The sequence below is a fragment of the Tripterygium wilfordii genome, chromosome 3 (assembly GCF_013401445.1).
Source record: "Tripterygium wilfordii isolate XIE 37 chromosome 3, ASM1340144v1, whole genome shotgun sequence".
In the NCBI taxonomy this organism is placed as follows: Eukaryota; Viridiplantae; Streptophyta; class Magnoliopsida; order Celastrales; family Celastraceae; genus Tripterygium; species Tripterygium wilfordii.
The window spans coordinates 10,776,195-10,787,876 of record NC_052234.1 but is presented as its reverse complement, the minus strand read 5'-3'; the positions used below and the strand labels follow the sequence as shown (position 1 = coordinate 10,787,876).

Sequence of the window (11,682 nt, the reverse complement as noted above, 5' to 3'; positions counted from 1 at the left end):
GTTCAGGGACCTTTTTCAAAACACTGCCCTTCCGTCGCTCCACGCTAAGAAAATTCTATTATTTCTCTTTTTCGCTCCTGTTGTCTGCAATCTTTGTTTGGGTCGATTTTTATTTTGCGCGATTTAGATTTTTATCAGCGAAGATGCATTCGAATCACTTGCTTCTCGAGGAGCCGATCAGGATGGCTTCGATCCTGGAACCGTCAAAGTCTGTGAGTATTAGCCTGTTCTGTTTGTCGACCGTTTCGGTATCGATCTGCTGTAGAAATTTCATGAAATTGTTACATTATTATCGAAACTTTTAAAGTAAATTGTTACAGTAATGTCGAAACTTTTACAGTATTGATTCGCTGTTATGTGATTGATGCGCAGAACTTTTTTCCTGCAATGACGAAGATTGTTGGTACTTTAGGTCCAAAATCTCGATCTGTTGAGGTTATTTCGGGCTGCCTAAAGGCTGGAATGTCAGGTGCAAGGCTTAACTTCAATGTCTTTTTCTCGAAAATTGTTGTAATAAAATTTGTTTCATTTGTTAAGAGTTTTAAATTGAACGTGGGCGCGTAGGGTTTGAAAGTTGTTGCGGCAAACAGTAGACGGATTAGGGTTTGTTGTGCAGCTATCAAGGTGGCTGGACGAATCTGATGAATTTGAATGTGTTCTTTTTGGTAGTGGCTCGGTTTGATTTTTCATGGGGTGACCCGGAGTACCACCAGGAGACTTTAGAGAACTTGAAAGCCGCTGTTAAGGACACCAAGAAGCTTTGTGCTGTAAGTTACTTAGGGTTCTATAGATGATTGTTGATACTGGAGAGTTTCTATTAATAGGTTTTGTTTGTTTGGTTGATAAGGGGACAGAGCAGAGGGAAAGAATATTTGATTTTTTTTTTATCTCAATTTTCTTTGCCATACACAGCTCGCATTTGTAATTTTGTATGCCAATGCCTCACTTATCTCAAAAATTAAGTTTTTTTATTTTATTGAGTACATGCTTCTTTTTGCGGGCATAACTGGTGTGAAACACTTGATAGTTCTTTGCCCTCTTATTGTTCGTTCCATACCACTCCAGTTGCTCTTGATAAATGTAGAATAAGGGCTACAAAGTGCTTTACTACTTGGTATTTCAGGTTATGCTGGACACTGTAGGGCCCGAGTTGCAGGTTGTCAACAAGAGTGAAAGCTCCATTTCACTTCTGGCTGATGGGTTTGTTGTTCTGACACCAAACAAAGAACAGGAAGCTTCTTCAGAAGTTTTACCCATCAACTTTGATGGACTATCGAAGGTTCTCCACTCTATTTTGAAGCTTACGCCTTACGGTCAATAAGTTTTCTTATGTTTGATTCTATTAGACATTAGGGGATTTTAAATAGCATTACACTACCAATTGAAATTCCTAGTGAGAAGGGTGCCATTATGAATCGGTTCTGGATGTGTGTAATTGAAATTAGCATCAATGTGTCTTTCTAGGGAAGGAATGTCTAACAACTGGATTTACTCCCGTATCATATTGGCATAGTTATATACTTCTAGTTTGTAAGGTTTCTGTAACTTGTAGAGAAACTAATTAAGAACAGCTGGCATTGGCAATTTTATATTTGTGTCTTCTATTGATCATTGTGTGCGTCCAATTTTCTTTTTTTCTTGGTGCTTGTCATGAAATTGTAAATTTTCACATGGTTTTGCAGGCGGTCAAGCCAGGAGATACCATTTTTATGGGTCAATATCTGTTCACTGGTAGTGAAACGACTTCTGTGTGGCTGGAGGTAGGATGAGGACTAGCCAGAGGCTATAGTCATAAAATTGGTTTTTTTCCTATAATTTTTGAAGTGGTTCTTGTCAAATCATGGATGAACTTAAATTAAATCCATATAGATAAGCAAATCAAGTAAAGAAGCCTGAACAAGAACAGTGAAACTAACAAGGCGAGAAATAAGGTAGAAATGTACAGAGATGACAAGGCAATGGCAACACTTGGCCCCTAACAAGGCAACTAGACGAAAATTTTCAGAAATTGGTATAAAGATTCTTCCCGGAAGTTAAAACAACCCTTTCCACCTGGGAAGACTTGAAGATGGTTAATGCCACCAAGGATGAGCATGAGACTGTCACCCATTAGAAAATCTCTTACTTTTTCACTTTTTGGGATTGATAATGTTTTCTTCCATTTATAGAAAAATAATGCTGACAGGTTTGGTAACATTAAACAGCGGAGGTGTTTGATAATCAGGGGGTCGTTTAATTATGGGTTACATCCTATGTATCGAAAAAAATCTTTATAAGAAAGGGAGAAATGGCCTGCCTTTGGTTGGTGGTTTTCTAATCTTAGATCATCCCGCTTGGTTCTGTTGAAAACCTATTTGTTGGCTCAAGAATAATGGAGTCTGAGGACATAGTTTCCAAGTTGAGATTTGCTGCATCATTTATAATGGCATTTTATGTTGTGAGCATGCTATCTAAGCAAATTGTTTACATGCATGACCTGGAATCTCTTTTTTCTTTGGAGTTGATCAGGTTTCTGAGGTTAAAGGGGATGATGTGGTTTGTGTGATAAAGAACTCTGCAACACTAGCAGGGTCATTGTTCACCTTGCATGTATCTCAAATTCATATTGATCTTCCTACCCTTACTGATAAAGATAAGGAGGTAGTCCTGCTGTCCCTTTATACACCTTAATGTTTGACTGCTTGCCTTTACTTCTTAATTTTTTATTAGTTTGCTTTCGTGATGTTTTTGTGCTACTTGCAGGTCATAAGTACTTGGGGAGTTCAAAACAAAATTGACTTCCTCTCGTTGTCATATACACGGCATGCTGAAGATGTTCGCCAGGTAATCTTCGTGATAAAATTTCCTTATACAATGCATCTTTCTTGAGCTTATAATCTTCCTGTTTTATGCGTTTATTTTATAATTGATGCCAGTTATATTCTTCTCCAAAATTTAATGCAGATTCGTGCATTGCTTTCTAAGCTTGGTGACCTCAGCCAGACACAAGTTTTTGCAAAGATTGAGAATATAGAGGTATGTTAAATATATTAATCCATTTTCAAAGCCACATGGTTTGTTAAACATATTTAGTTAAACATTTTTTAATATTTATTTGTACCTTGTTTCTGTCTTTTTAAGGGATTGACCCATTTTGATGAGATATTACAAGAGGCAGATGGCATTATCCTTTCTCGAGGGAATTTGGGCATAGATCTTCCACCTGAAAAGGTAAGGTTACTTTGTTTGAACCAAGCAGGCATGTGGCTTTAATTCATTGTAGTTTGAAATTGGTTGGTTGAACGTTGAAGAAGATATATAGATCCACGTCCACTTACTTTTATGTCCCACCTGCATAGCCTTTTTGGCCACCCACTTCTTTCCCATCTCCTCCCCAACTCACCTTTTGGAAAAGAAAGAAAAGAAGGCAACAAAACATTGTGATATGTCCTAATGTTTCTATTTCATCAATTGGGTATATGCATATAATTTCCCATTCATGGAGATAGGGATACATGTACGTTTTCCTGTATTTACCTCATCTATGAGCTTCTCTGGCGCTATACACTGTAGAAGTTACGTGAAGTAGCACTAGTTTCCAATTACAGATTCAAGCTGCAAGGCTGTAAACTTGGGTTCAATATCATGTCATAAAATGTTATTGCTTATTGAATAAATGAATCCTAATTAATTTCCATTTATATAGAGAATAGTTGAATTGATTGATGGATGTAATCCTTGGGGAGGAAGTTATATATTTCTTTATATTATAAAGCTGAAGAAATTTATGAACTGTCATCTTAAATTATGGTAAGATTATTTCATTATTTTCTAGAGACTTTAGACTGTTCAATATTAAATTATTTTCATTGCAAAACTTAAAACATGTTTGTACATTGATAGAAAATGTTTTCTGCATATTTCTTCGAATCTCATTTTGTCTCTGCAAAGTTGTATTGCCGTGGAAGGCTGTGGATAGAGCCAGCTGCTAATCCATCCTGTGTATGATGCAGGTGTTCTTATTTCAAAAAGCTGCCCTTTACAAATGTAATATGGCTGGAAAGCCTGCTGTGGTTACTCGTGTTGTGGACAGCATGACTGACAACTTAAGGCCAACTCGTGCAGAAGCGACCGATGTTGCTAATGCTGTTTTGGATGGTGTGTCTCTATTCATATCTTTAATATTGTTGCTTGGGGACGTTTCTTTCTTTTTGCGTGCGCACGTGTGTGCTTGGTTTTGGTCCTTTTAACATTTTTTATTGCGTATTTATCTTGTTTTCGTTTGTCTTTATGAGGTCAATGGGTCATGCATGCGTAGCCAAGATCTTACATGGTCTCTCGTTATTTGTTGTGTGCAGGAAGTGATGCAATTCTTCTTGGGGCTGAGACTCTACGTGGATTGTACCCTGTTGAAACCATTTCTACAGTTGGAAAAATTTGTGCTGAGGTAAGCCTTTATTTTAAGATCAATGCACCTGATGAATAAGCAACTGCATATTTGACTTAAGCGTGCTACATGAAAAACCTTGAATTTGTTGTGCCTCGTGATAGATAGATAGCTCAACCTAAACTCTGCAAGGTTTCTGTGACCTTGTGGTTTTGGAAGTGAAAATGTACTCAGAGTGCCTAGGTTCTCAATGATTACGCAACTTTTCTGTTTGACACAAACTTTGACTTGACTGACTGTTGACCTTTTGATTGAAATTTTGTCATTACAAATTTATTTAAATTGGAAATATCATATAAATTTGATCATGCTTCTATTGGAGTTTGTTCAAGCCTTCAAGGTACTTGATTGGGATTCTTTTATTCTGCCAGAATATTGGGCTAGGTGAAAATTATTTTTCCAATTATTTGTTTTGCTAGAAGCAAGTAGTTTTTGAGGATGTGCATGCAAGATTATTTGAATTCATCTAGTAAATATATGGATTTAATCTATTTATTCTCATATATGATTATTTTTAGTAAGGTCAGGCATGTTAAGTGCAAGATTTCTCTCATTTTATTACCCGCATGAACCATGTAGGCAGAGAAGGTTTTCAATCAGGACTTGTATTTCAAGAAGACTGTCAAATATGTTGGAGAGCCAATGACCCACTTGGAATCTATTGCTTCATCCGCGGTACCTATTTTGGTGTTTTAATTTTTATATATCTGCAACATTATTTTTTTTCACTCTAGTTTTGCTTTGGACTGGTCTAATTTTAAAAAAGAAGCCCTTTTTTAAAGGAAATTTGATATAGTCTGATATCTTTTTCTTTCTAGGTACGAGCGGCCATTAAGGTGAAGGCATCTGTCATTATATGCTTCACTTCGTCTGGAAGGGCTGCAAGGTATGTGTATTTTTGATGTGTTCCCTTAGCCGGGTGTGCTTGGGGATTTGTGGGCCTTATTCTTTAGATGATTTTTATTCTCTCAGGTATCTTTTTCATTTTGTCATGTTTCTCAATGCTCTTCTAATATTCTTTTACATTCAGGTTGATTGCAAAGTATAGGCCAACAATGCCAGTTCTATCAGTTGTCATTCCCCGCCTCAAGACGAATCAACTAAAGTGGAGCTTTAGTGGCGCGTTTGAGGTACATTTCGTTAATCTGAACAGTGTACATTCACACATTGGATCACATTTTATTTGGAAAATGACCAGAGTTTGGCATCTGTTACTGCAAATACCCATTTTCAGAGGACTGAGGAATTTGAATTTTAGAGCCTGCAGCATTTATTTATATGAAAAAAAATCCCACAACAATGATGGAAGCCAAGATTAGAAAGCTTGAGAATCGTACATGGGCACAGGCCCAATACAAACTTTTTGGGATTTGCTTGAGAGAGCTCTCATTTTTGTTTATTGATAATTGCTAGAAACCCTAAATTACATCAACTAATAAATATATATAGAGGCTGAACTAGTAGCGTTGTTTGACTCAATCTCCTAAATAACCTGAAATACCTAATTGACAACGATTCAGATACCAAATATAAATATTGCAATCCTTACCATTAAAGGAAAATGTATTATAATTAAATAACAAAACAAACCTGGAAAGTCTACTGATATGTGGGCAAGGTCTTCATCATTATATTGAAATTTTGGCTTGTATTTTCTCTCGTCGTAAAGGGGCAGTAAGGCAAAAACTTTGTAATTGTTAGTGAATCGTTCTTGTCGGTAAATTTCCTCATCCTATCCTCTCCCAAATAATTTTCAAATAAGATTGAGCTGTATATACTTAGTCCTAGAGATTCTACAAACCCTAGAACTGGTTATGATCTTATTTCCGAATATCTATGTTATTGAATTTGAAAAGAAGGCTATTGTTTTTCACTTCCGAAGGACGAACCTCTTTCTTCTTTGGTAAACTGTATTGAAGTCGGGATTTCTGGGCAATTTTGATTTTAACCACATTATAATTTCATTATTACCGTCTCTTATTTTTATCAGTTTTAATTTTACCTTTAGAAAGGGTATTTTTCTCCTTTTTTTTTTTTTTTTGCCTTTTCCCTTTCTCCTTGAAACTAAATTAGAATTTGTTTCTGCTGCTTTTTGCACCATTCCTTGATATTAAAATAGATGGAACTAATTATGTTCAATGTTCAGGCAAGGCAATCCCTCATCGTAAGAGGTCTTTTCCCCATGCTTGCTGATCCACGGCATGCTGTAAGTTTTATAATTCATTCTTCATGAATTGTCAATGCTGTATTTGGAGGATGAAAACATATACACTTCTGGTTGCCTTCCTTGACGATGAAATACAAGGCATTGATTACACCCCTTTCTGTCAACTGTGGTTAGTTCCTTAGGGTTTGCTTGTTTGTTTGTTAACAACTGGCTCGGGGGGCTGGGCTACTCATGATTACTTGGCAGCATAATTACTGTTAAAAGAGAAACAAGCCATGAATTAAGCTAGATGGTTGTTTGCATATTTTAGTCAATTAATAGCAGCTTAGAGTAATTGTGATAAATTGGCTGGGTTGTCAACCACCAAAATAGTTTTAGGTTTGACAAGTGCAAAACAATACCTGGCCTTTGTAGGTTCAGCCACCTCTTTAGCACTATGAATTATTATCTTTTAGGTATCCTTTGTATAGATGCTATTTTAAGTTCTATATTCTTACTTGCCAATTGTATCCCCATGATCAGTTCCTACTTGAATGCCATATCTGGTTCTGGGCTTGGTTCTTAATGTTGAACAGACATGTAGTCATACTAGTCTGGAATTTGATGTAACCCTCGTAGTCATATCTTTTCTTGATTGTTCAATCGGGATGAGGGTGGGACAGGGTGATGAGGAGCTTATCACCTAACCTGTCAACCTGATGTCTCAAGTAATCCTAGGCTGATGCTCATCAGGCATAATGTGACATTGATTAGGTAGATTGTTTTCCTAAATTACTGTTTGTTTGTTAATTTGGAAGTTGAAACTTATTTCTGGAATTTTGCATTTTACTCTACTTTGCAGGCGGAATCCACGAGTGCAACAAATGAGTCAGTTTTAAAGGTCGCACTTGATCACGGAAAGGCCTCTGGAGTTATAAAGTCGCATGACCGAGTTGTCGTTTGCCAGAAAGTTGGAGATACATCTGTGGTTAAGATTATTGAGCTTGAAGATTGAAATATCTTAGCCAGCCAAATTTCTTGTGGTGTGTTCTCCCTCAATTTGTTGCAATATCAGGACCATGACTTCCATTTCTAGTTAAATTGAAATCTGCAAATAATCCCATGATCGTATTTTTATTTCACCAATAGGAACGGTATTCCAATTGATGAATTATGAAGATGACAATGTTCCAGTCTCAAGTTTGAAGCTTACACATTGAAAGGGGATCAAACAAATTCTGTTGTGAATACAAGTTAAGAATCATTAGAAAACAGATTAGGAGGAATTGTTGTTGCTTGCATTGCGGGTATCACTCTATTGATTGGGTTCCTCACCTCTACTTGAAAGTTGAAATCCCCATCTAACAAGAATTAAAATTGCGAATGAGAAATTAACAAACTGGACCATCCCATATTCCCCCAACAACTATTTTCGCTGCTGATGGAATTGTACATCAAGTTTCTTTATTGGAAATAACATACAGCACTATCAAAATTTAAAATAACAAAAGAGAACAAGATCTGAAACTTAATATGATAGTCTATCCAGTGACTGAAGATGGGTCACTTCTCTTGTTGGGGGAATGTTGTTGAGGATGGTGATGCTGAATTTCAAGTAACTCGATCTCCTTCTCGCGTACAAGAAGCATCATTCTCTCATTCTCAAGCCGCCTTCGTTCGTTCTCCAGCTTTGCTCTCTCCATTTCCCTCTCTTTCTTGCTGCTAAATTTCAACCACTTCAGTCTTTGCTTCTCAATCTCAAAGGCGTGAAATTGATGGTTCACTTGCTGCTCCTCCAAATGCAGAAGCCTCAACTTGAGCCATTGTGACTTCTCCCATGGTGTCTTCCCTGGATCTTGCATCACACTCATAACTTCACCATTCAATTGTTGAATGGAAGCAGAGGTCTCTTCCTTTCTTGGCATCTTAAGCGGCCTCCTGACATCATGCTCATCATCTTCTTCATGTCCATGCCCATTTTGGGCCCTTGCATTGCCTTCTTCTGTCTCCTCTTCATCATCCTCGTCATCATCTTCATCCTCATCGCTCTCATCCTCCTCCTCATCATCTCCCTCTTCACCCGTCACCCTTTTCCCCATATTTGATACTTCTGTTCCAGCTCTGCCAGAATTTGCCAGAATTTGGACATTATCAGTTGAATGCAGACAACGCTGCTGCTGTACCTGCTGATGTTGAGCATGTGATGTCTCCACCGCCCCCTCTGGTGACTGATTAGTACCAGGAGCAGCACCAGCTGAGTTATGCCCACAACTACTATGATAAGCACACATTTCTCTAAAAAACAAGTGCTTAGAATTCAGCAATTTCCTAACTTCCTCCTTCATTTTTGGGGACAAATCCATTGTATCAAGCAAGCTTTGATTCTCAACAACCCGGCAAGCAGTTCCCTTACCAAGTATATCATTAACCCTCTTATACCTCTTATTCAAGTCATTGAATTTGTCCTCACATTGTTGTGGAGACACATAAAACCCCTTCTCCATCATTGCCCTCGATACTGATTTCCATTTCCCTTTCTTCTGCAACAATGCCCCTGCCTTCTTCTTGCTTGTGGGATCATTCCCTTCGGATCCAACTTCATCACCAATGTAATAGACTGCCAATATAAGGAGCCTAACCATGTTGTCAGTCCACTTCATCCTATGCCATGGAGAGATTTTCCTCTTACCATCCCCAGTGGTATCATCAGCAGTGAAACCAGGGTCATCATCATCACTGAGAGGAGATGGTTGTTTGGGTTTTGAGGCTACAGAGGTGATGGCATATGGGTACCCATGTTTAGTAGATTGTTGGGTCTGTGGGTCATGGTGGGCAAAAGCAGCCATTTGGGGTTGGTTCACATGGGAAGGGTTTTGTGAATTTTGAGGGTTTTGTGGAGGTTGTTGGCGGTGATGGGGTGGTGGTTGTAATTGCATTTCAAGCCCTAACATTCCTGTTCCCATAGGAGAGAAAATCCCACCAGGTAAAACGTTTGGTTCCATCAAACTTAAGGAATTGAATAAGCTACACCTTCGCTGCTATTCTCACAATCAACAATAGCACTGGTAATAACAAATTTCATCAGAGACTCTCCTAAATTCTCCCTATACTGATTCAAAGACAGCACCACTACACCAAAGAGACCCACTTTGAGGCACATATGACTGCCCGCCCTAAACAGGATAGAAGACAACTCAGCAATTGAAATTTGAAAACATACCCAGCCAATAAGATGGTTATCAGAGCAAAACGCCGTCGATGGAAACCTTCTCTAAGCAATCAATAACTGAAAGATTAGACTCGAGCAGAACGTTCCAGAGCTTTTTCCTGGAATTGCTTCGAGACCCAGAAAACTTTTGGAGATCGCAACGAATAGAGAGAGAGAGAGAGATAAAACGAGTGGGGCGAGAGGATGAGTAATGTAGTCGGATTGTATTGGAAAAGAGAATAGATACAGCTAGCGCAGCCGGCGGTTTTGTGTTGATGGTTTTGATTGTCCCGGGGCTCCGCTTTGCCTTTGCGCCCCCCCCCCCCCCCCAAACCTAACAAACCCACAGGTTTCGAAAACTGCGAATATGTCGCCATTTGTCATAAAGTACTTTCTATGTGCCATCAACGTGCCGAACTGGTATTGGCGGTGGTAAGATTAGGAGTGTTAATTGGTATAGTTAGGGCAAATGCGATGAGAAACAACTTATTGAGCTAACATTTTTGTTGCCCCGGTCCCACCTCTATTACACAAAAAGTAAGTCAAACACGTATTCTAATACAACCACATCTGTAAAACACAAATTTCTATACACTTTTTCTTCCCACACACTTTCTCTTTCCACCAAACCCAACAACATTTCATTCATCCATATTATCCACAACAAAACTACACCAAAACATCAAATATCAATACATTCACATCAGCAAAACACTTATCCCAATACAGTCACATAAGCAAAACACATTTTACAATACAGCCACATCAGCAAAAGACAACATCTTTGTTGGCCCAATATCAATTCACCATTGCATTTGCCCTTACCATATCGTTATCATACCGATTTCTTCGATGACTCAAAAAATACTATCGTTACATCGTTATATCAATGGATCGGTAATGATAAGCCAATAATTGATAAATTTATCAACACTTAAAATCCGTATAAAAAAAAGGAAAAAGATGTCTCGTGAAAAGGGAAAAAAATATATCACAATCAAATGAATAAATGAAAATCTTTAAAATAATGAAGATCAATCTAATGGTCATAATTCAATAAATTAAAACTGAATAATAACAATAATATATATTTAATATATATGTTGGTAAATGGTAAATTTTTCGATGTTAAATTTTGATTACCGTTATCAGTACCGAAGTCATTGGTAAATTTACCTTACCAAAGAATTGGTAACGGTATATTACTGCGGCCTAAATTTCGATAACCAAACGATCAGTAACGATACGGTAATCGGTATTTTACCGTACCATTAACAGTCCTAGGCAAAATTGTGTCCGGTCCTAATTTATTCGACACGGATTAAACCAAGTTTGGACATAAGTTATGTATCTGAAATTTGGGTCCAAACACAAAATTTTTGTCCGATTTAAAACTGGGTCCGAGTCCAAACACATAAATCTTATCTGATTTACTTGTTCGAACCCTAACTCGGATTAAGTTATTATTTGATTTACTTGTCCGAATTTAAACCAATTCATATTTGGTCAATTAAGTACGTCCAAAATCTAATCCTGACTAGAGTCCAGATATGTAAATATTTCATAAATACGTGATGTTGTTTGACCCGGAATCAAAATTTTTTTTCCATCCCTAGGTAAGATGCATGTTAGTCATATTCTGGTATGAGGTGGAGTCGGTGGTTAAATCTACCTATTTTACCTTTTTGCATAGGTTTTGTTTGTTAATTCACCAAAAGCACATTTGAAATTATGTTACATATCCTCAACGGAGAATCGGAGATAAGCACATCAATTGGGCTTCAGTCCAGTTAAAACAGAGCCGAATTGTACTAAAGGCCGAATAACAAAACGACACTCCGCAGTCCGCTCCACTTCTTACAAGGCCCAACTGTTGGGGTACCATGGCGGGCCCAGAAACCC

The 11,682-nt window shown here is 37.8% G+C and overlaps 2 protein-coding genes across 3 annotated transcripts; one reads left to right on the top strand and one right to left on the bottom strand.

Moving 5' to 3' along the window:
- LOC119989052 (pyruvate kinase 1, cytosolic) lies at positions 1 to 7,844 on the top strand. Of its 2 annotated transcripts, XM_038834361.1 has the most exons (17): positions 1 to 212; positions 373 to 469; positions 670 to 767; positions 1,124 to 1,279; positions 1,683 to 1,760; positions 2,509 to 2,640; positions 2,743 to 2,823; positions 2,944 to 3,015; positions 3,121 to 3,210; positions 3,993 to 4,137; positions 4,338 to 4,426; positions 5,006 to 5,101; positions 5,245 to 5,312; positions 5,457 to 5,556; positions 6,573 to 6,632; positions 7,435 to 7,615; positions 7,722 to 7,844. In XM_038834361.1, exons 1-16 carry the CDS (start codon positions 144 to 146, stop codon positions 7,585 to 7,587), a joined length of 1,584 nt encoding a protein of 527 aa, XP_038690289.1. In that variant the 5' UTR covers positions 1 to 143; the 3' UTR covers positions 7,588 to 7,615; positions 7,722 to 7,844. The 2 variants fall into 2 exon arrangements, with proteins under 2 accessions (XP_038690289.1, XP_038690282.1); XM_038834354.1 differs by having other exon boundaries at positions 7,435 to 7,844.
- Positions 7,845 to 7,926: 82 nt separating this feature from the next.
- On the bottom strand, positions 7,927 to 10,100 carry LOC119989067. Its single transcript, XM_038834373.1, has one exon. The coding sequence runs from the start codon at positions 9,572 to 9,574 to the stop codon at positions 8,114 to 8,116; it is 1,461 nt and encodes a 486-aa protein (XP_038690301.1). The 5' UTR covers positions 9,575 to 10,100; the 3' UTR covers positions 7,927 to 8,113.
- Between the last annotated feature and the right edge of the window lie 1,582 nt (positions 10,101 to 11,682).

What these genes read in the sequence shown, in the direction of transcription:
- LOC119989052 (XM_038834361.1), top strand. Translation starts at nt 144, where the DNA reads ATGCATTCGAATCACTTGCTTCTCGAGGAGCCGATCAGGATGGCTTCG. An exon ending in CCTAAAGGCTGGAATGTCAG is followed by an intron (nt 470 to 669) that starts GTGCAAGGCTTA and finishes TCTTTTTGGTAG; the next exon opens with TGGCTCGGTTTGATTTTTCA. An exon ending in TTACTGATAAAGATAAGGAG is followed by an intron (nt 2,641 to 2,742) that starts GTAGTCCTGCTG and finishes TGCTACTTGCAG; the next exon opens with GTCATAAGTACTTGGGGAGT.
- LOC119989067 (XM_038834373.1), bottom strand. Translation starts at nt 9,574, where the DNA reads ATGGAACCAAACGTTTTACCTGGTGGGATTTTCTCTCCTATGGGAACA.